This window comes from Giraffa tippelskirchi, chromosome 6, assembly GCF_054371585.1.
Source record: "Giraffa tippelskirchi isolate mGirTip1 chromosome 6, T2T-mGirTip1v1.2.pri, whole genome shotgun sequence".
Lineage (NCBI taxonomy): Eukaryota > Metazoa > Chordata > Mammalia > Artiodactyla > Giraffidae > Giraffa > Giraffa tippelskirchi.
The window spans coordinates 161,395,587-161,420,000 of NC_137280.1; the positions used below are offsets into that span (position 1 = coordinate 161,395,587).

At 36.3% G+C, this 24,414-nt stretch overlaps 1 protein-coding gene across 1 annotated transcript in view; it reads left to right on the forward strand.

The window, feature by feature from the left end:
• LOC145510937 (uncharacterized) overlaps positions 1-24,414 on the forward strand; it is a 571,176-nt gene that overhangs the window by 198,338 nt on the left and 348,424 nt on the right. Inside the window, exon 5 of the mRNA XM_081503112.1 lies at positions 8,741-8,832. Coding sequence (XP_081359238.1) covers positions 8,741-8,832 — 92 coding nt within the window. The remainder of the gene's footprint in view (positions 1-8,740; positions 8,833-24,414) is intronic.

A 24,414-nucleotide genomic window follows, 5' to 3' on the forward strand; every position in this document is an offset into this window, starting at 1 on the left:
GGCTTACAACACTGTATGCAATGGAACTCGATAAATGTCATTGAACTGAATTCAGTGCATTCGGCTCCTGCAGGTATGATGGCGAGCATTTGACAGTACAGGGCTTCAAACCCAGTTCTCTTCTCACTCCTGGGTCCAAGCTCTCATCTATGATCATGTGGGTTGTTTTCTAATGGTTTCACATCTGGGAGATGCAGTTTTATTTCTGTTTATGTTAGATTTGCTTATAGTTTAAGATGTTGATGGTTTCTTATGTGGATCCTCACACCTAGTTTATATGTGCATTGATTGGTTTTGTGTTCTTTGTACCATAAATCCAAATGAGAAGAAGGGTTTCAAAACATGTCACTGGATATATGCTTTTTTAAGAAGCTTAATTTCAGTTTCTTTTCTTTCATGGCAGAGAGCGGGAGCAAAATGAGAGGCAGAGGTATATAAACTAGTCGCAGAGCACCAGAGAAAGCCTGATGTATAGTAATGGGTCCAGGCTCATAAACGTCTCTCTTGGCACTCTTACCACTGTCAGATTATTACCATGTTCTCAGATTCAGCTGAGTGTGTTCAAGGATCTTCTTTGGTCTGAAAGGTCAGCTGCTTTTAGTTGTGCACTGGTAGAATACTAATATGTCCTTATTCAAATTACCTGCTACAGCACTTATTAAATTGATGGCCTTGTGCTCTAATTTAATACTGGTGTCGTTCAGAGGCGGGTTGCGGCAGCACTCTGCTGAACTGGGTGATGCCGAGGCAAAGTTCAAGCCGAAACCGTGGTTTGGGGCTGCATTTTCCCACTAAATTAGCAGTCAGATGCGGAGTATAATTAATTAGCACAAACCAGGGAAAGCTTGTCATTTAATAAGCCTTTTTTATTTCTACATTACACAAACAGTGGGAATTGATCCATTAAGTGCCTGGCTATTAATGCTGTTTAATGTATGTCTGGTTGTTAAATTGAGATGTCTATGTACATACATCCAGAGTTTAAGAGCCCCTCATAGTCGGTTCAGTATTTGCTCAGGTTTGAAGTCATGTTCCACAGAATCAATAATAGCTTCGTTACTGAATTTGAACCCAGTTCAAACATGCATATGAATTTAAACTGATAGTTTCATTATGGTCTCAGAAATAAGGTTTCGTATATGTCAACCAGTTAATCTTAAAGGAAATAAACCCTGAATACTCATTGGAAGGACTGATGCTGAAGCTAAAGCTCCAGTATTTTGATCACCTGATGCAAACAGCTGACTCATTGGAAAAGTCCCTGATTCTGGGAAAGATTGAGGGCAGAAGGGAGAAGAAGGTGTCAGAGGATGAGAGGCTGGATGGCATGACTGATTAAATGGACATGAACTTGGGCAAACTTTAGGAGATGGTGAGGGACAGGGATGCCTGGTGTGCTGCAGTCAATGGGGTTGCAAAGAGTTGGATACGACTGGGTGACTAAACAGCAACATATGTCTTTTTAAAAAGTCTATTTATTTTTAATTGAGCGGCAATTACAGTATTGTGTTGGTTTCTACCAAACATCAAAATGAATCAGCCATAGTCTTCATATGTCTTAAAGTTCAGTTAGTCCCCATCCTCCAATATTAAATATTGCATTGTGTTTGCAGCATTATGTCTTTACTTTCTTCTTTATGTAATCCTTTCTCGCAGTTGCCTTAGGCAGAGAATAGCTTTGTCTTTGCAGTATTCAGCATAGAATCATGAAATTGTAGCATTGGAAGGAGCCTTCTGAAATATACAGAATGAGATTTCAGCAGCCCTGTCAAAATATCTAGAAAGGCACACTGTCTTACCTGTGGCCTAAGAATAATCCAAAATATTGAAATGTTTGAAACAGCCCTTCAACCTAATGATTTTCTCTAAAAATGATTAAGGATGATCTACATTGTTTTGTGAACTGGCTGTTTGTTAGTTTTGAAATGATTAATAAATGTGTTCTTTATAGCATAAGTGTCATTATATATTATGCACAATTGAAAATATTGAAAGCTTTTTAAAAACTTTACTTAATGCAGAGAGGAAAACTAAAAACCTGAATGTGAAAAAATTACTTGAAGAATAGGATAATTTGTTTGAGCAGTTGCTAAGGGTCATTTGCTACATGGAGAGATTATTGTATTGGGTTGGCCAAAAGTTCATTCAGGTTTCTCTGTAAGATGGTAGTGTCAGTCTCATTTAAATTAGTGAAATTAATCCCTATGTAAGCTGCTAAATATCAAAGTTCATTATGTGTTTATGTGTGTGTGTGTGTATGTGTGTACACATATATATGAAAAAGGTACCTTGAAGGCTTTTAAGAAGACCAACAAACATAATCATAAAGCTATGCTAACATCTCTGATTTTTTTCTAAAAACTAAGAATACTTTGCAGGCTTGCATAGGGGATGTTAAGGATGCATTTTTGTTAAAGGATATCACTTGGGGTTATTTTTCCTTCTATAATTAGAAGAAATATTTGCGCTGCAGGAATTCCTTGAGCTGTGAGCATTTATTTTTGAAAAAATAGTGAAGTAAAACGCCTGTGACACAAAATACTCATGTTTTGGGGCCAGTTCAGTTCTGAGTAGTTGTACTTACCTCATTCTGCTCTATATTGCAATCAGATGTTTCTGTGCTTGTTTTCCTATCCCGACTGAAAAGTCCTCTCATGCTGGGACATGTCTAAAATATGGCATTATACTTTTTGTTTTTAATTATTTTTGCAGAATCAAGAATAGTACCACACATTGGGTAGTACCGAGGGGAAAATAATTCAGTTGGGTGGACAATTATCTTAAAATGAAAGCAATTTAGGAAAATATTTTGTTTCCCTATGTTTCATCCACATAATGCCAAAAAGTCACTTATTTTGCTAGCAAATACAACGTTTTAGATCTTCCATTAAATTTTCTACCTGGCCAATTATTCATACAGTAACAGAATTACCTTCATGATGTCATTGTCATGTGACAATGACATGGATTTTCTCAGTGAAAAAGGTTTGTGATTATTTACTCACTCACAGACTGATTCATTCACTCATTCATTAATTCTCCAATACTTAAGAAAGGGCTGTTTTATGGTAAAACTCAATAATATACAACTACATTGAGAAATTTATTTTTTTTTTACTATTTTGTTATGCCTTGCTTTTTCATTAATTATCCCATAAAATGCATATTTAATCACCTACTATGCTTGAGTTTTTGTGCTAGAATTAGTGCCAATCACTAAATATTTCTAGTTCTTCTTTGCCTACACAGAGTTAGATATGTAAAGTGTAGCTTTGGCAAATGTGTTGTGAGAAGTGTGTGATTTGTCACATTCTCTTCCCTCTGGCATTGTGATCATGGAATATGCATCAAGATAATCTTCATCAATCTGGATCCTGGGGCCTCTACATGAATAGAAGCTTTTATCCACCTGGTGACTAGATAGTGTTAGCTAGAAATACATTTTTTTTAATGTTAACTCACTAATATTTGGGTATTGTTTGTGCTACATAATCTTGTCTATCCTAATGTGAACAATCATTATAGATATAAAATTTCTTCTTGAATGCAATACCTGAAAAGCACTGCCTAACAGTGCAGGAGACACAAGAGACACAGGTTCAAACCCTGGATTGGGAATATCCCCTGAAGAAGGAAATGGCAACACACTCCAGTATTCTTGACTGGAGAATCCCATGGACTGAGGAGCCTGGTGGGTTATAGTCCATGGGGTCACAATGAGTCAGAAATTACTTAGCAACTGAGCACACATGTACACAAGCAAAGATAAAGGAAATCTTTGAAATGTATATTCAAAAACACTTTAGCTCCATATAATACAATTTGGTGGAATATGTGCATTTGTCATAAGTTTTGTTATACATAAAAATGGTGGCCTATGTACTAACACTTAAACTATATTGTGACAATTCTTTAAAAATTTTTAGTTAACCAAAAGAAGTGCTACCCATGACTCTTAAACCCCAACAAGATTGCGATTTACCTAATTCTGTGAAGGGCATGTCTAATTTGTAAAAATGAGTCAAAAGAAAAACATGATTTATTTTCATTTAGTTTATCTAGTAGTCTTTTTCAGTATATTTGGATAATTCAGATAATTATTAATCTGAAAATAAGCAAATAAAATGAACAATATTAGGTTTGCTTATCAAAAATTCTACTTCACAAAGAATTCCGTCAACTTTATCCTTTGATACTTTTGTTATAGCCGTATATACTTTTGGTATATAGTATTTATTGATACTCACATTTCTAAATTAAAATTTTCATTTCATTTCAATTTTCTAAAACTGCTATCCTATTGATTTTTGCACTGATCAAAGTCAATCAAATATTAGTTTAATGCAATTATTTTAAAACTTAGCATTTAAAAATGTTGACTAACTACTGATGTGTTAATGTAACTAACTACTGATATATTAATGTGAAAATATTTGAGTTATTTTTAAAGTCTTTGGAATAAAGGGTGACTTTAATTTTCATGTATTTATATAATAAGGAAAATATTTAAAGTGAATTTTAAGTTAACGAATGTAGATAAACAAGCAAAGGGCAATATATAAAGAATTTTTTTCATCTAAGTCCATATTGGATAATCCTTTAGAAATGAAATTATGCCAAAAATACCTTTAATTGGGATTTTGGTTTGTGTTAGAATTTGGAAATAGTGAGTTTTTATGTTGAATTTCCTAACCAAGTTGACTTTAACACATCTAAAAAAAGTATTGGTTTGATACTTATTTTATTACTATGTGAAACGCTGGGCTGGATGAAGCACAAGCTGGAATCAAGATTGCCGGGAGAAATATCAATAACCTCAGATGTGCAGATGACACCACCCTTATGGTAGACAGCAAAGAAGAGCTAAAGAGCCTCTTGATTAAAGTGAAGAGGAGAGTGAAAAGTTTGGCTTAAAGCTCAACGTTCAGAAAACTAAGATCATGGCATCCAGTCACATCACTTCATGGCAAATAGATGGGGAAACAATGGAAACAATGGCAGATTTTATTTTTTGGGGCTCCAAAATCACTGCAGATGGTGATTGCAGCCATGAAATTAGAAGACGCTTACTACTTGGAAGGAAAGTTATGACCAACCTAGATAGCATACTTAAAAGCAGAGACATTACTTTGCCAACAAAAGTCTGTCTAGTCAAAGCTTTGGGTTTTCCAGTGGTCATGTATGGATGTGAGAGTTGGACCATAAAGAAGGTTGAGTGCTGAAGAATTGATGCTTTTGAACTGTGGTGCTAGAGAAGACTCTTGAGAGTCCCTTGGACTGCAAGGAGATCCAACCAGTCCATCTTAAAGGAAATCAGTCATGAATATTCATTGGAAGGACTGATGCTGAAGCAGAAACTCCAATACTTGGCCACCTGATTGGAAGAACTGACTTAATTGAAAAGACCCTGATGCTGGGAAAGATTGAAGGTGGGAGGAGAAGGAGATGGCAGAGGATGAGATGGCTGGATGGCATCACAGACTCAATAGACATGAGTTTGAGTGGACTCTGGGAGTTGGTGATGGACAGGGAAGCCTAGCGTGCTGCAGTCTCTGGGGTGACAAAGAGTCGGACACGACTGAGCGACTCAACTGAGCTGAACTGAACTTATTACTAATACGTTCTATTGGATAACATGTAACCTCAATAATAGAGTCAAATTTTATCTTTAAAATGGCTACAAACTTAAGAATCTAGGACATTCTAGAAGGATATATATGCCTGTCATACTGTGCTCCTCAGTCATGTATGACTTTTTGTGACCCCATGGACTGTAGCCCACCAGGCTCCTATGTCTGTGGAATTTTCCAGGAAACCATACTTGGGTGGGTTTCTATTTCCTACTCCAGGAGAACATCTTGACCCAGGGATGGGACCTATGTCTCCTGATCTCCTGCATTGGCAGGTGGATTCTTTCTCACTGAACCACCTGGAAAGCCTTGTTATGCTATATTCAACCTTTAAAAGCTGACTAAGCTTTCATAATTTCCCTTTGTGTGATTGAAGATGATTGAATATCCAGTATTGCTTATTAAAAATAAAATTTTGAACAAAACAGTGATTAGAAACTTACTAGTTATTGACTGCTGAGAAAAGTAAAGGGAACTTGTAAAGCCTACTGTGGAGCATAGTATGGCATCAGGGAAATTATGTGTGTACGATGGTCAAAATGTTTCCATTCTTTATTTGCTTCATGAAGTTAACAATGAAATTTTCACAGTTTGAGAGATTACTCCTCTACCCTGTCTGAAGTTTTATGACTTTTTGTGTCCTTTGAGCCTTTGATTCTTTTTCTAGGATATTTTTTCCTAAATATAGCTGAAAATTTATCACAGCTTCATCTGTGATAGTACTAAAAGGAAAATAATTTTAATGCTTAAGAAGAGAAAAAATGGCTAAATTACTGTGGTTAATCAATAAAGTAAAATTTGATATCATTAATATCATCCTGAAGAATATATAAGTATATGCAAAGATATTCATAGTGTATATTCCTAGGAGAAAAGTTAAAAAATTATATGTCTCAGTCTGTGTGTGTGTGTTAATTGCTCAGTTGTGTCTGACTCTTTGCGACCCCATGGACCGTAGCCCGCTAGGCTCCTCTGTCCATGGGATTTTCCAAGCAAGAATACTGGAGTGAGTTGCCATTTCCTTCTCCAGCTATCCCTCTGACTCCATTATAAATACATTATATTTTAGATGTTTTTTTTACATATGTATATGTATAGCATATATAGCATATATACTATGTCTTTGTACACATATATACAAAAGACTGGATGCATGGGTAAATACATAAGGTGAAAGGTCTTTTAATTTCGATTTTTGTGTATTTGAATTTAATTTTTAAAAATGTAAAAATATTTTTCTAATTTTATTGGGATAAAATAGGCATAACATTGTGTAAATTTAAGGTGTATAAAGTGATGATTTTACACACATATTGCTAAATGATTAGCACAGTTGCATTAGTTAACACCTGTATCACCTCACATAATTACAATCTTTATTTTGTAATAAGAACACATAAGATCTATTCTCTTAGTAAGTTTCAAGTACATGATATATTGTTTACGATAGTCTCACGCATTGCAGGTGGGTTCTTTACCAACTTAGCCACAAGGGAAGCCCAATAGTCACCAAGCTGTACTTAATTTTCTTAATTTTGTAAAATGAACAAGTGCTGTCTTCATACTAACTAAAAAAATATACTTTATTATCATTTTTTGACTCATTAGTGAAATTTTTATAGAAAATTTATTTTATTAGACGCTCTGGCAACTTTATTACAATAATAGTTTGAACCTTTCGATAAAGGTTTTGTGAATATCTTTAATAATTTTGAAAATATAAAGGAAAGGGTCTTTTTTTTTCCTTTTTCCTATTTAGGTATTTTGAAATTGATACAGTGAAAGGACAGCTACAGATGTGTTCTACAACAATTATCAAAAAATCAGCCCATTAAACTTGTTATCCTGATCTAAGTGATGTTTTTATTGAGAGAAACTTAGTGCTTGAGATCATTCCCATATAAGGCACTAAAATAAGCATTATTAAAGAGTTTGAATTATAGCTCATGAGTATGTAAGGCTGAAAGGAGACATTAATTTTTTAAGCATTCTAAATTTCTGAGATAAGAGATGCATTAATAGAGATTCATACATATCTTTTTCTCCCTTTTTTGCACATATGAACACATAAGAGTAGAAAAGACAATGACCACACATGGTTTTTTCTTTAATACTTTGTTAGGATTTGAAGGGATGATTATTATTTAGATAAAAAAATGCACTCTTGGAAGTGTGTTGTTTTCTAGGTTTTACTGAAACATGAAAAAATTGTTATAGTTCATACTTATTATGACCATAGGAAAAATAACAATATATACATTTTGAATATTCATTGGAAGGACTGATGCTGAAGCTGAAACCCCAATACTTTGGCCACCCGATGTGAAGAACTGAGTCATTGGAAAAGACCCTGATGCTAGGAAAGATTGAAGGCAGGAGAAGAAGGGGATGACAGAGGATGAGATGGTGAGATGGCTTCACCGACTCGATGGACATGAGTTTGAGTAAACTCCAGGAGTTGGTGGTGGACAGGGAGGCCTGGCATGCTGCAGTCCATGGGGTCGCAAAGACATGACTGAGCAACTGAATTGAACTGAACATTTTATTCTGAGAATTATATATATGCATGTTAAATGCAATTATAGAACTCAAAATATGCAAATATTTTATTAGGCATTCGAAGTTATCACATTATTTGTAATTTGTTGTTTAGTAACTAAGTTGTGCTGGACTCTTTGCAACCCCATGGACTGCAGCCTGCCAGGCTTCCCTGTCCTTCACTATCTCCTGGTGTTTGCTCAAACTCACGTCCATTGACTCGATGATGCCATCCAATCATCTCATCCTCTGTTGTTCCCTTCTCCTCCTGCCCTCAGTGTTGCCTAGCATCAGGGTCTGTTCCAGTCAGTTGGCTCTTTTGAATTAAGTGACCTGTATTTCCTAGGAAATATCTTTAGCTTAAAGGACAGTATATGGGAAAGTTGAGTATAAAAATACCTTTGGAAGATTTTTGAAATATCCAATCTCGTTTGCTCACAATCCTTTCTTTAGGGTGCTTAGGTCACTAATGCTGTGTTTGCTAAGAATGAGCAAATGTATTCAGTTGTTGCTCTTTTGTCTTATTTTTAAGAGCTTTGTTCTTAATTATCTTTCTTTTTTTTCTACTATAGGTCATTTTCTATCATATGGCCTATAAAATCATTCCCAATAGGATAAAGTGGCAAAAAAGTCATCATCTTTTGAAGACAAGTTTGAGTAAAAGGTAAATTCAGACCTCTAGATACCATATGGGTGATTGCTTCACCATGAAATTGTTGTTTTCATCGAAATTACTGATTTTTGCCCATTTTGTTTGTTTTTAAGGCAGAGGCTGTTGTTGAGGATTAAAACTAAATTTTCTTGAATTATACAAATACAAAAGTTTGTTTTTAATGTATAACATTTTATATATATTTAATTTTTAAAAAAGTATTTTAATTTTAGCATTTTATTTATTTTTAATTGATGGATAATTGCTTTACAATATTACATTGGTTTCTACCATACATCAACATGAACCATTCATAGGTTAAACTTTAAAATACTTGTTTAAAATAGTTTGAAATAGGATTTCTGAATTAATCATTATTTTAAATAGTTTAAGAGTTCTGAACACTGTATCTCCTATAAAAAGAGGGAGTAGAAGGCAGAACATTTATATTGGAGTGCTTTACATACTAATCATCTAGAATGGAATATAATCAACTCTTTCAAATATTCTTCTACTTGTTATGATAGGATGTCTTTAGATAAATTTACAGGATTTATTTTATTTTACTAATTGATTGGTATATGTAATTCATCCACAGATACATTAGTGAAAGCTGGATTCTAAATGACTTTCCTATGATAAGCTTTCCAATTAATTCTTTTCACACTGTTTTCCTGGTGACATTTGAACTTCTTTCATTATATAAAGCACATCTGGAATGAGGCATTACTGAATAATATTCATGGATGCTAACATGTTAAAGATTGAACCCCTGACATAGTCAAATGTGTTCTGGTTTAAAACAGTGACCTCAAATAATGCTGGTGTAAGTGAATCATATTTAGAAAGAATCTGTAGGCAGCTTGCCTGTCTTGGGCTTGAATTGGTGAAAAAGGAAGAAATCAAATTGCAAACTGTCTTCATTTCTTACAAGAGTTGACTATATTGATTCATATTTTTCCTATTTGTAATTATTTTTCCTTTATCTTATCTGATATAAAAATTTTGCAGTAAGTAAATATTAAAAATGTATTATCTAAAACATATGTTTAATCATGTATTACTTATAATTTACATTTGTGTCAAAGGATTACTAAATTTCTTCCATGGTATATTTCATAGAAGAGATAATATTGGTAAGATCTTGTTTAAATGGCTTGCTAATACAAGCAGCAGATCATTTAAAATGGATCTTACATCTTTATAGGATGTAGAAATGAAGACATTACTTCAAAATGTAGGTAATTATTGCCTCCTCTTTTATCAGTGCTATTTTCTGAGGTATTATCATAAGAGAGCACTTTAGTATTAAGCAAGGCCTTCGAGTGGCAATAAATCAGTCCAACTGAGTCATCATTGTCTAAGGCATCTGAACTACTGCAATGTTGTGGATCCGACCGAGAGTGTGAAATCACTTGACCCTTGGCATTAACCTTTGCTGAATGAATAGACACTGCTTTCCACATCGAGGAACAAAGCAGAAGACTATTGATTAAACACCACATTCACTTGATATTAAATACTGGCTGAACTCACTTCTTGCTTCCAGTTCCAGAGGGAGAAACCCAGAGAGTTGCTGAGTCTCATGAGAATGGATGTTTGTGATTCAGAGCAATGTTTTTCCTGCAAAGTACTTTTTTCTTCTTTGATCAATAACTAGCAGCCATGATCAGCCATGAGAATGTATTGTCAATTCTGACCTGTGTATTTTATCACCTAGGGTGAGAGGTCACAGTGCTATGACTAATATTTCAGTTCTAAGCATGGATTGTTCGCTGACTTCAATATCTCTTTGAAAAAGCAATTTATTTTATTTGTTGCTCATGAGTCACTGTTTTGGCAGTTGATTTGACTACATTAGTAAAATACATGACTTTTCTAAAATTCTTTGGTTTAATCACTCTTTTTGTAGATATTGAATTTTCTAGAACTTGACATTATTAGAAGAAATCATAAAAAAGTATGTTTTAGGATTTATGATTGTAGTTAAAGAAGCATTGTAGTTAAATAAATTTCTCAAGATAGAAGAAAGCATAAGCTTTGGAAGAGAGTATAGCAATACCTATGAGAATAAAGGGAACAAGAAAAGACGTTTTACCAGAAGTCTCAAGCTAATTATCTTCTAATCCATCGCTTGTCCTGCACAATTGACAACAGTTTGACAGCTTCTTTGTAGACCTATTTTATCCAGAAGAACATGTGTTATTGACAGATTAATCATTTCAAGGAACTAAAATTAAATTTTAGCCACAGATAAGAAAACCACTTTTTAAATTTAAATAGTTTTTATGTGCTCATATAACTAGAATTTATTGTAGGGAGCATCATAAAAGCTATAAGTTCTTTCTTTCCTCTCCAGGGTTTCATATTATTTTGGACCCAGGATTTTACACCAGTAAAATTCTGTAAATAATTGTTTTCATTGCTAAAGGCTTTAACTGGCTTGTGTTCAACACCAAAAATTCCAGATCAGTTGGTTGCGATTCTGTCATGGTTGAGCAAAGATCATTTCTTGCCTGAATAATAGGAAATATTTCCTCTAAGGACATAATGATATAATTTAATACACTCACAGTCTCACACAGTTTGCAGTTTTTGAAAAGGAGTATTAGAAGACTGGGGAAAGTTGATAAGATGAATCATGCTGCCAAACTTAATGGTCAATCCTTTTGATTTGATGCTTTCTGTAGGATGTGTAGCCCCTGAAATCTTTCTTTGAAAGCTACTGAAGCTGTGAAAAATATGAACAGCGTTCTATCTAAACACCATTTTGGTTATGTATCATATAGTTCCTTTTCTTTATTACTGAGGACATTTGTATGGAAATCATTTTAGTTCACTATTATCTTGAGCACAGACATGCTATATGTACACAAGAACCTTGAACTTGAGGTGGAGGTAACTATGTACAATTTCCTTGACTGATATAATACAGTACCAGCTTGTTCTGTGCATGGGAAATATGATAAAGACAATCATTTGCAAATAGTAATATTTTAAAGTTATATTTAATGAAAACATTTAATGAGAATTCTTGACTTCGAAGTACCAAATAAATGATTTTTGTTCTGCTGTGAGGGAGATACTTTTATGATATTTGAGACTAATCAGACTGAATAAAGTGTCTGGGTCAAGGTCACACGGCAAGTCTGTGACATAGCTGTGATTAGAATCCATGGAACACATACTGCAGACCCATTGATAATCTCTGTGGTGTCTATATGTGATTTCTAAATGGAGATTATTGTAAAATGAGGTGGGTGAGATACAATAAAATGATAAATAATTACAATTTATTGTAACAGAAATATTGGAATATTCCCATTCAAAATTGGAAGAATAAGGAAGCAAAAGAGAGAAAGGAAAGAGAAGAGAAAGAGAAAGAAAAAAAGGGGAAAATACTTTTGGCTTTGCCCTACAGATTTCAAAAGAAAAGATTCAGATAAGCATCTCACTTGAGACACATGCAAAAACAGTGTTTATGCTAACAGGCATGAGGAGTTCATAATTAACAAAATTTTTTATTATTCTTTTTAATTAAAAGAATAAATAGGTTCTCATTGAAGTTTCTGCTAGATTAACTGCCCCATTCCCTGTCTTTAAAAATAATTCAGAGGTGCTTTAGAATGTACTTAGATCAGTTGAAGAGCAAATCTTTCTGCTGTTAAAGGTGAGTTCCAGGATGGGCTGTTTATGAAACTTCGTTGTTTCTGTATTAAAAACAAACGTTCCTGTGGGAGTTTTGGAAAAATTGGGAGATAATAAAAGCTCCAGAAGTATTCTGCCACAGGTAGATTATTCAAAATTGATGTTTTCTGAGGTTTAACAAGTTTCCCATTTTTATCTGCTGCCTCATGAGAAACTTCTTTTTAAAAGTTCCCAGTAACAGTTCACATCTAAAAAGGATGGCTCTCAAGACGTTCAGAGCCCTGAACATAACAGTCTCTCTAGCCTGGTCAGGGATCTTTTTAGTGAGAGTGTTTTGTTTCCTTGAATTAACGGAAGACTTTGGAATTGACTACATGCTGTTAAATCTTTGCTTGGGATCTAGTAAAACCCCGTATAGTTTATCTGACACAGTAGAGTTTATCTTCGTACATTTGTCATTCCTCATAAAAGATATCGACCAGAGTTTTTGTGACTTTGACCAGCAGAAAACCTTAGCTGCCACACTCAAGGATGAAATGCAGTCAGCGGAAATGGAAACGCTTCAACCCTGCCCCTGTGGCAAGAATGGCTTCCCGTTAGACAGTCTGGTCAGATTCTTTATGGACCCAAAGGGAGGTGCGTGTGCTGGGCATTGTGTTTATGTTTTTCTTGACCTACCTGCTCCTTAGAGCTCCATCCTAAGGCTGCTGCTTGTGTTAAAACCTCTCAGAAGTATGCATCATTGATCTAGCCATAATCACTCTGATCTGTTGGCTTTTCACTAAACTTTACTTAAGTGAAAACTAACCTTCTTCCTGTATGGGGTTATGATCGACTGGATGTCCTTTGAATGGTGTGAAGATGCTGGCTGAGAAACTAGAACACTGCTTTTAAATGTCTTTAAAAGAAGGAAAGAAAAATGTGTCCCCTCGACCACTATAGAGCAAGATAAAAAAAATAATGATGGTGCACACTGCGTTGCCCATGTTGACCTTTCAAGAATCTTTTTACAACATCTCAACAGCTTGAAAAAACTTTTCTCTCCTCCTGCCTACATTTATTTACTCCCAAATTGTCTTTTAAAACAAGCATTTTAAAAGGATGCATTTTAATTCATTGTTGCAAACATGTTACATACACTATTTATTGAGAATTCCTTAAATAGTCAGTTTCCTGGATGGCAAATAGATTCCACTACCCACCTGAGATATGTGGAACCAGGATAGCTGAAGAAAAGGAAAAATAAGCATAGGGCCGTGAGGATATGAAAACAGGGTAGCAAAAAATAAGACCATTAGGAAACTATAGGCATGAGATGTCAGACGGAATGACCCTCCTGCATCACTTAGAATCTGCGGACTGGGCGTATGAAGTTAAGCTTTACCAATACATAGGTAATAAGGTCTAAAATACTTAATAATAAAAGCTATGTTAAGTGTCTTTATGTGGGCAGAGTTGACTTCAGATGCTAAGCTTTCACTATATGCAGCTATAATTTCATGACACGAGGGGAGTCTAAGCACTTAGTAATATTTGTGGGCCTCGGTCATTTCTCCCAGTACTCTCTGGACATGTATATAATTTTTCCACAACTAATAGCTTATTCTTTTATAAAGAATGGTAATGGGGATGGGTAATTATCATCTAGTTGCTTAGGGCTGTACTTTTGTGTATGCAAGAGCAGACCTCTTGCTTCACCTTTCAAAATAGCATTCGTAAACATCACAGAGCACCCAGGGCAGCTGAGTGGGGGCGTGTGTGCTGACCCAGAATATCAGCGCAGCCAGCCAGCCAGTAATACTGTGAAATACTTTCCATTTTTCACATTGCATATCTTTTATGTGAAAACACACACACACACACACACACACACACACACACAATGGAAGCTTTAGTCAGAACATAGCTCTATTTAAGAATTAATGTTTGCAGTCATGATTTCTTTTCACATGTTATCTTAGTTCTAAAATTAGTAATAATAAGATATGGTAGTTAAATAAGCAAATATTTTTAAGAATTTTGGTTTCTTTAGATTATTTCTTTTTCCTTATTTTGTTCTCATTGTATTATAAAGGTGGTTGTTAAAAAAATTCTTTCTAGTTGGGTCTAAAAACGGTCCAGTTTGGTATAATTAAATGCTGATGAGTCATTCACCATTGTCTCCAGGTTAGTTTAATAAGTAGGATAGAGAGCACTCAGGAACCAAATAGTGACTGTGGAATTGTGATCAGTAGCCGTTGATCTATTGACACAAAGGAATATTTTTAGCACCAAATTAGTCTGTTAAGTAATAATCAACTGTGGCTCTTGTTAAGGGAAAAGTTTTATACCAAAATGCAAGAAATGAAAGCTGATACGCAGAGAAGAATGAAAACTTTGAGAGAACTTTGAGACATAGTTAATATATTTGCTAATAATCTGGAGACTGACTCCAGCAAAGAACTGTTGTCTTCCATTCCTCCAGAGTTCAAACTGCATTTAATGCTCTTTGGTTCCATTCGTTTTCTGGTTTGGTAAAAAATTTCCTTTTATGATCTTTAGAAGGGCCATTATTCTCAAACCAGGTTACCAAATGTTGTTAAATTAGACAGCACCATTATATGTTTAGAATTAATGTGAGGCAACATCCTTCCTTATTTATAGTATCTATTCTAGATGATACTTCTGGAATGAATTATTGTCAAGAGTATGAGTGATAAGGACTATGAAACCATTACTGGCAAAAAACTTATCACAAGATATTCAGTGCAAAGGGATATCTGATGCTTATCAACATGTTATAAAGAACTTTAAATAAAAAAAAAAATATCTTGAGATTTTGTGTGAGAGACAGCCTTCAAGATAAGTTTCAGTCAGTTCAGTTCAGTTGCTCAGTCGTGACCAACTCTTTGTGACCCCATGAACCTCAGCACGCCAGGCCTCCCTGTCCATCACCAACTCCTGGAGTTTACCCAAACTCATGTCCATTGAGTCGGTGATGCCATCCAACCATCTCATCCTCTGTCTTGCCCTTCTCCTCCCAACTTCAATCTTTCCAAGCATCAGGGTCTTTTCTAGTGAGTCAGTTCTTCTCATCAGGTGGTCAAAGTATTGGAGTTTCAGCTTTAGCATCAGTCCTTCCAATGAATATTCAGGACTGATTTCCTTTAGGATGGACTAGTTGGATCTCCTTGCAGTCCAAGGGACTCTCAAGAGTCTTCTCCAACGCCCCAGTTCAAAAGCATCAATTCTTTGCTGCTCAGCTTTCTCTATGGTCCAACTCTCACATCCATACATAACTACTGGAAAAACCATAGCTTTGACTAGACGGACCTTTGTTGGCAAAGTAATGTCTCTGCTTTTTAATACACTGTCTTGGTTGGTTGTATAATTATGAACAAAACAAAATGTACCTGTGGCAGAATTTGATCTCAACCTCACAGTGTTGTAAGAGGTAAACATTTAGCTTTCACTTACCTATAGCTATTGGAGGCCAAAGATATTTACAGCAAAGTATCTAGTAATTGTGACTGACCATATTTGGCGAGGTTAGTTCACAATGACTAAGTGAAAAAGCCCCATGTGGAATGAGCAGAAGGGAGCCCGTGGCAGTCACATGGTTCTGCAATGTTTGAGTCTAATCTGAGCTGGGGGGGCACTTCTGTCTCAGCAGCTCCTCATCCTGTTTTCTCTTGTGAGAAGCTTCGGTACCCTATGTCGTGATGGCCCCATCTGATCTAGATGGCAGAGGGTGAGCCCCCTTGGTAGTTATGCACGTTTCCTCCCACTTCCTGTGGTGCAGATAGGGAGGTCTGGGGATTCCTTTGCCCGGTGCATAGTCACAAGTAGTTCTTGGCCAGCTTGTTTATTTCCTAGTTCACTTCCCTGCAGATCTTATTTGGAATTCAGTCTGTTTTTATTAATACCTATGAAGAAACACACCCAAAGATCCTGCCTAGATGTAGCCCTAAATCCAATAATTTTGGGAACTGGCCTCCAGCTCTGTCCTTTTCTCCTGTATTAAAGAGACACAACCGTGAAGCCGGTTGAAACAACAGGACACTGTGGCAAGGCTCTTCCTTAAACTTTGTTGGACTACGCTTGTTCCCATTGTTCAGCAGAACACTCTTAAGGGAGTGTGCTGCCTGATAGCATTTAGGACATAATTGTTTTCTATTTCCAAGCCTACTATTTTTGAATAATCTTTTAATTTTAGAACACTTTTAAATTTATTGAGAAATTATGAAGGTAGTACACAGAATTCCCATATACCTGGTAACCAGGTTTTCCTGTCTTTAACTTTTTACATTAACATGGCAAATTTCATTAGTTAACAATCTTGATTATGATTAGTATCTGCGCACTTTATTCAGATGAACATTTTTCTGTTCCCGGATCTCATCCAGGATACCGCATTGTATTGTTTATTTATTGCAATTTTGTTTATTTATTTTTGGTTGTGCTGGGTCTTCATTACTGCGTGGACTTTTCTTTAGCTGTGGTGAGCGGGGACCACTCTCCAGTTGTGGTACACAGATATCTCACTCTGGTGGCTTCTCCTGTTGTAGATCATCAGCTGTTGAGTGCAGGCTTTAGTAGTTGTGGTGTGTGGGCTCACTAGTTGCAGAAATTTTAAACTTCAAGCTTACCAATTTTTTCTTTCACACATTCTGCTTTTATCCTTGTATCTAAAAACTCATTATGAAATGAATTGAATCAGGTGGCATCGATTTTTCTCCTGTGTTCTATAAGTTTTATAATTTGCATGTTAAAGTTAGCTCTCTGTTTTGCATCAGTTTTGGTGAAAGCTGTAAGATCTGGGTCTAGGTTTGTTCATTTATTTATTTATTTGTATTTGGATATCCAGGTGTTTCAGCACTATTTGTTGAAAGTGAAGTGAAGTGAAAGTCGCTCAGTCATGTCCGACTCTTTGCGACCCCATGGACTGTAGTCCATGGAATTCTCCAGGCCAGAATACTGGAGTGGGTAGCCTTTCCCTTCTGCAGGGGATCTTCCCAACCCAAGGATCGAACCCAGGAAAAGACTATCTCTTTTCCGTTAAATTGCATTGCATTTGTGTCTGTCAAAGATCAACAGAATATATTTGTATTGGTTTATCTCTGAGTCTTCTATTGTTTTATTGATCTATGTGTCTGTTTTTTGCCTAATACGCTGATGTCTTGATTATCATAGTTTTAGAAGTCTTTGAATTGAGTAGTGTGTGTCGTTCATCTTTGTTCTTCTTAAGTATTATGTTGGCTAATATAGATCTTTTGCTTTTCCATATAAGTGTTAGAATCAGATTGTAGATAGTCACAAAATAACTTGCTAGTTTTTTTGCTTGGGCTTGTGTTGAGCCTATAGATCAAACTGGAAAGAATCGACAACCTAGTAATATTATCTTCTTATCCATGAACAAGAACCATCTCTCTATTTATAAAGATCTTAGTTGTTTTTTTACAAGAATTTTTAGTTTTCTTACTATAGATTTTGTCATATTTTGTTAGTTTTATACCTACGTGTTTTATTTACTTTTGTGGTGCTAATGTAATGGTATTGTGTTTTTAATTTCACATTCCAATTGAAAATTGGAATATAAGAAAGTATATTAACTTTATATCCTACAATGTTGCTATAGTCATTTATTATCCAGGAGGTTTTTCTGTTGATTTGGGGATTTTTTTTTGTGTACAAAATCATGTCATCTGTGAACAAAGACCTTATTTCTTCCTTTCCAGTTTGTATACCTTTTATTTGCTTTTTTTGCCTTTTTGGTCTTACCTTAGCTGCGGTTTGCTGTATAGTGTTGACGTGGAGTGGTGGTAGTTTGATCTTGTTTCTGTTTCTGATCTTAGAGGGAAATAAAGCATCTGTTTTTTCACCAGGAAGTAGGATGTTAGCTGTAGGTTTATCGTAGATGTTCTTCATCAAGTTTGGGAAGTTCCTTGCTATTCCTAGTTTCCTGAGCATTTTTTATCAGGTGCGTGTGTGTGTGTGTGTGCATGATTGCTCACTCATGTCTGACTCTTTGCAACCCCATGGACTGTAGCCCACCAGGCTCCTCTATCCTTGGGATTCTCCAGGCAGGAGATACCGGAGCAGGGTGCTATTTCTTACTCCATGGGATCTTCCTGACCCAGGGATCAAACTGACATCTCTTGTGTGTCCTGAAGTGTCAGGCAGATTCTTTACCACTGTGCCACCTGGGCAGCCTTTTGTTATCTCTTTATGTGAAAAAGAAAGGCTGGAGTGGGCTGGAAGGAGAGAAATGCCCTTCCCTCCAGCTGTGATATCTCAGGTTATTGATATTTCTCCTGACAATCTTGATTCCAGCTTGTGATTCATCCAGCCCAGCATTTTGCAATATGTACTCTGCATATAAGTTAAATAATCAGGGTGACGTATACAGCCTTGATGAACTCCTTTCCCAGTTTGGAACCAGTCCATTGTTCCACGTCCAGTTCTAACTGTTGCTTCTTGACCTGCATACAGATTTCTCAGGAGGCTGGCAAGGTTGTCTGATAGTCCCATCTCTTTAGGAATTTTCCAGTTTGTTGTGATCCACACAGTCAAAGGCTCTAGCGTAGTCACTGAAGCATAAGTAGATGTTTTTCTGGAATTCTCTTGTTTTTTCTGTTATACAGTGGATGTTGGCAACTAGAATCAGGTAAAGTCTTTTCCTCTAGAAAGACGTGCTTTGTTATGCAGAATGCTTTGGATATATCTTACAATAGTTATTGTAATAATTGCCCTCTCTCTCTGATGTAACTACGAAGAGACTTTTCTTGGATTTTTACCAGGAAAATCTAGTGGCATTCCTAGAGGTAAATCTCACAAAACTCTGGGGCTCTCCGAAGATTGAGGCCCCCCAAGAGTTCATGAAACCATGAAATTTAAAACAAGAAACAAACCCAAAAAATGCTTGCTCCTTGAAAGGAAAGCTAAAACAAACATAGACAGTATATTAAAAAGCAGAGCTATTACTTTGCCAAAAAGGTCCATATAGTCAAAACTATGTTATTTCCAGTAGTCATGTACGAATGTGAGAGCTGGTCCATAAAGAAGGCTGAGTGCCAAATAATTGATGCTTTTAAATTGTAGTGCTGGAGAAGACTCTTGAGAGTCCCTTGGTCAGCAAGCAGACCAAACCAGTCAATCCTAAAGGAAATCAACCTTGAATATTCATTGGAAGGACTGAAGCTGAAGCTCCAGTACTTTGGCTACCTGTTGCGAAGAACTGTCTCACTGGAAAAGGCCCTGATTCTGGGAAAGATTGAAGCAAAAGGAAAAGGGGATTACAGAGGATGAGGTGGTTAGATAGCATCACCTACTCCATGGACATGAATTTGAGCAAACTCCGGGAGATAGTAGAGGACAGAGGAGAGTGGTGTGCTACAGTCCTTGGGATGGCAGAGTCAGACACGACAGCAACTAAACTAGAGCAACAAGGAACTTCTCATTTTCATGCTAGTCCATACTGAGGCTCCAGCAGTTCATCACAATTACCATTTAAGTGTTACTACCAATTTATATTTCAGTAGCATCCATCACAGATCTTGTTTAACTTTCTGAATTTTCCTGTTCTCCAGATTTTGGAATGGCAGTTTTTCTTTCAACTAAGTTTTTCTGGTAGGTCCAAGAAAAGTCATTGAGGGTAAGACCTAGCATTAAATTTTTGAATGCTTCTATCTTGACTACAGGAACTTTTGTTCATATCTAAAGTGAAGAACATTCAGTCTATTTAGATTTTGCCTTAGAAACTGGAGCTACATTTCAACTCTCCCGAAATGGCAAATCCCACGTTCCCTTGATAATGGGAGTTAGTGTAGTGTAGGTTCCAGCTTCCTAGGGTGCAGGAAAACAGGGCTTGAGTTCTCTTGCTTCCCTTTGTTAACTACAGGACTTAAGACTTTCAGTTAGTTTCTATGATTCTGATGTTCCTTGTTGGCAATAAGTTATGTTTGGATAACTTTATTTACTCATTAAGTGTTTTTTTGCTTGTTTGTAGGGCACTGTGTTTGCTTTAGAGAGGAGTCATTAAAAAATGAGCCAGATACGAATTTGCCATCAGTCTCAGACCATAATAATGGAGATGACATAAATGCCCCCAAATAGAACAGATAAAGTGTCCTTGGAAAGGTCGCTATTGAGCACTAGGTACTGGGAGGAGAAGAAAAGAGAGGTGTCATTGGACTTATTCTTGAAGAGTAAGTGGGATTTGGGCACGCTGAAACAGGGAGAAAGGGCATGCGAGCAGAGCCATCTGCATGAGCAAAAGGTATACATGTTGGTGGCATGTTTCATTTGGTTAAATAATAGGCTGAATGGAAAAGGAAAAATGAAGAAACCTCTATGGAGCATCTACCATATGTTAAGAAGTATACTTCTCAAAATCAGTTTCATTTAATGGCAAAAATAACCCTTCAAATTTGATAGTATTAGCTCCATTTAAAAGATAAAACAGTCCATTTTTATTGTGTGCAATTTATCTGCAGTTCATATAACTAATAAGTGACACAACCTATTGGTCAAATACTTTGCCTCCTATAGTCCTAATTAATCTATAAGTGATAGCCACACACACACACACACACACACACACACACGTGTGCGCACACATGTACGCAGGTCAAACAAATCAATAAATAAGTAAATAAATTGTTCACAAAAATATTCACAATAAAATTAATGGCCTGGAATCCAAATCTCTTTTCAGTTACCAAGCACTCTGATGTTGTAGGCCTAGAATTACACCAATGAACAAAATTGACATAAGTCTCTGTTTTCCTACTTACATTGCTTCTTCATCATATTGTTTCTACTACATCACACTGCCTGAAGAAGGCAGGGGGACATGAAAATAATATTAGAAACTTATGTGGCCAGATGTGGGAATGTGGGCAAATTTGAACATCAGGCTGAGGAACTGAGACATCATTCAATAATTTTTTCACCTCTTGCAAATATTTTAGTTGGAGGTTTATTCTGTCAACATAAAATTTTTTGAGCAGTGAAGAGAGTTTCATCTGTTCATTTCAGTCGCTCAGTCATGTCTGACTCTTCGCGACCCCATGAATCGCAGCACGCTAGGCCTCCCTGTCCATCACCAACTCCCGGAGTCTACCCAAACCCACGTCCATCGAGTCGTTGATGCCATCCAACCATCTCATCCTCTGTTATCCCCTTTTCCTCCTGCCCCCAATCCTTCCCAGCATCAGGGTCTTTTCCAATGACTCAACTCTTCGCATGAGGTGGCCAAAGTATTGGAGTTTCAGCTTCAACATCAGTCCTTCCAATGAACACCCAGGACTGATCTCCTTTAGGATGGACTGGTTGGATCTCCTTGCAGTCCAAGGGACTCTCAAGAGTCTTCTCCAACACCACAGTTCAAAAGCCTCAATTCTTTGGTGCTCAGCTTTCTTTCTAGTCCAACTCTGACATCCATACATGACCACTGAAAAAACCATAGCCTTGACTAGACGGACCTTTGTTGGCAAAGTAATGTCTCTGCTTTTAAATATGCTATCTAGGTTGGTCATAACCTTCCTTCCAAGGAGTAAGCGTATTTTAATATCATGGCTGCAATCACCATCAGCAGTGATTTTGGAGCCCCCCAAAATAAAGTCAGCCACTGTTTCCACTGTTTCCCCATCTATTTCCCATGAAGTGATGGGACCAGATGCCATGATCTTAGTTTTCTGAACGTTGAGCTTTAAGCCAACTTTTTCACTCTCCTCTTTCACTCTCATCAGAGGCTCTTTAGTTCTTCGCTTTCTGCCATAAGGGTGGTGTCATCTGCATATCTGAGGTGATTGATATTTCTCCCGGCAATCTTGATTCCAGCTTGTGTTTCTTCCAGCCCAGCATTTCTCATGATGTACTCTGCATAAAAGTTAAATAAGCAGGGTGACAATATACAACCTTGATGTACTCCTTTTCCTATTTGGAAGCAGTCTGTTGTTCCATGTCGAGTTCTAACTATTGCTTCCTGACCTGCATACAGGTTTCTCAAGAGACAGGTCAGATGGTCTGGTATTCCCATCTCTTTCAGAATTTTCCACAGTTTATTGTGATCCACACAGTCAAAGGCTTTGGCATAGTCAATAAAGCAGAAATAGATGTTTTTCTGGAACTCTCTTGCTTTTTCAATGATCCAGCGGATATTGGCAATTTGATGTCTGGTTCCTCTGCCTTTTCTAAAACCAGCTTGAACATCTGGAAGTTCACAGTTCACGTATTGCTGAAGCCTGGCTTGGAGAATTTTGAGCATTACTTTACTAGTATGTGAGATGAGTGCAATTGTGTGGTAGTTTGAGCGTTCTTTGGCATTGCCGTTCTTTGGGATTGGAATGAAAACTGACCTTTTCCAGTCCTGTGGCCACTGCTGAGTTTTCCAGATTTGCTGGCATATCGAGTGCAGCACTTTCACAGCATCATCTTTCAGGATTTGAAATAGCTCAACTGGAATTCCATCACCTCCACTAGCTTTGTTGATAGTGATGCTTTCTAAGGCCCACTTGACTTCACATTCCAGGATGTCTGGCTCTAGCTTTAAACAAGTTCAATGGGCAAAAATGGGTAAATCCTGGGATGAAAATATGGGAGGTAGGGAACCAGTTTGGGAGCAAGTGAAATAGAACAGACAAGAGAGAATAATGGACTGGATGAAGATGGAGATTTGTTCAGTAAAGGGGAAGGTGAGGACACAGCCAAACTTCAAAGAGTTGGGGGTCATAGGCAAGGAAAGGGATGTCCCTGGTAATCAAAGTTTTGAACCTGTTGCTAAGAGGATATTAATACTATCCTTATAACTAGAGATACAAGAAGAAAACTAAGCTTGGAAAGAAAATGAATTCTTTTCCAGACATACAGTAAATTTGGAGTTCTGGTGGAACACACAGATTGTTGTGCTGAAGAGAAGGTGGGGAAATTGAGACTAGAGCTTTAGAGAGAGCTTGGTGTTGTGGCTGTGTGTTTATGAGTCAGACTCTGCAGGTGATAATCAAGGCTATGAAATAGCTCAAAGCATAGAATGGTTTTGCATGTGGCAATAGAGGCAGAGAAGAAATGAGGGAGAGAGGATGAATGAACACTGACTATTAAGAAGTATCTCCAAATCACACTATTTAATATTAAGGTTAATTATCAATTATTTGAAATGTTTAAATCATTGATGAAACTTTAATAACAATAGTTGTTTTGGGTATATTATAGCTGTAATTTCAATCTTAATATATTGTCTTTTTTATCTTAGTAGAGGCAAAGATAGGTTTATAGGATGAGCAGTTAGTGATTTCACATAGGAGAGATGTTTGACAACCTAAAAAGTCAGAAAACTAGAGGGATTCACAGTGGAATCCATTAGGGGTATAAAATGCAAAAACTGGTTAACTACATAGGTAAATCGATTATCAATGCTGTTTCTATTTGTTGAAGAAATCTTAAAATTAAAAGACTTCTCAACAGGTTGTGTGTGTGTGTTTAACAAAATATGTTTTTGAATATGTTTTGAAGTCCATGGACAAGCACTTCTGAAAAAAGTGTTTATTCATCTAAGTGAAACACATGCTTAACTATTTCTCACTGTTAGTCTAAAAAAAAAATTGCATCTGGGCTGAGAATTTTTATTTCACTTTGTACCAGTGTGATGTGAATTAATAAAGTAGATAATCAACTTTTGAAACTCAAGTGTTACTGAGTTAACAGAGATGTATAATGTTTGTGTTTTAAGTAGTCCCAATATCATTTTTCATACTGATCTACAGAAAAAAAAATAAGGTGGCTATTTATTTATGAATTGCTCTTAATTTGTAGTATCCTTTCTTCTTCATATTTTTCCTCCCACACCCCTCTCATCTGAAGAGCCTATGGATTTATCTTGTGTCTGTCATTTTTCCTCACATGATTTAAAAATAATTAATTGCAGCTCTCAGTGATGATTTATGATTTCTACTGACATAATTAATG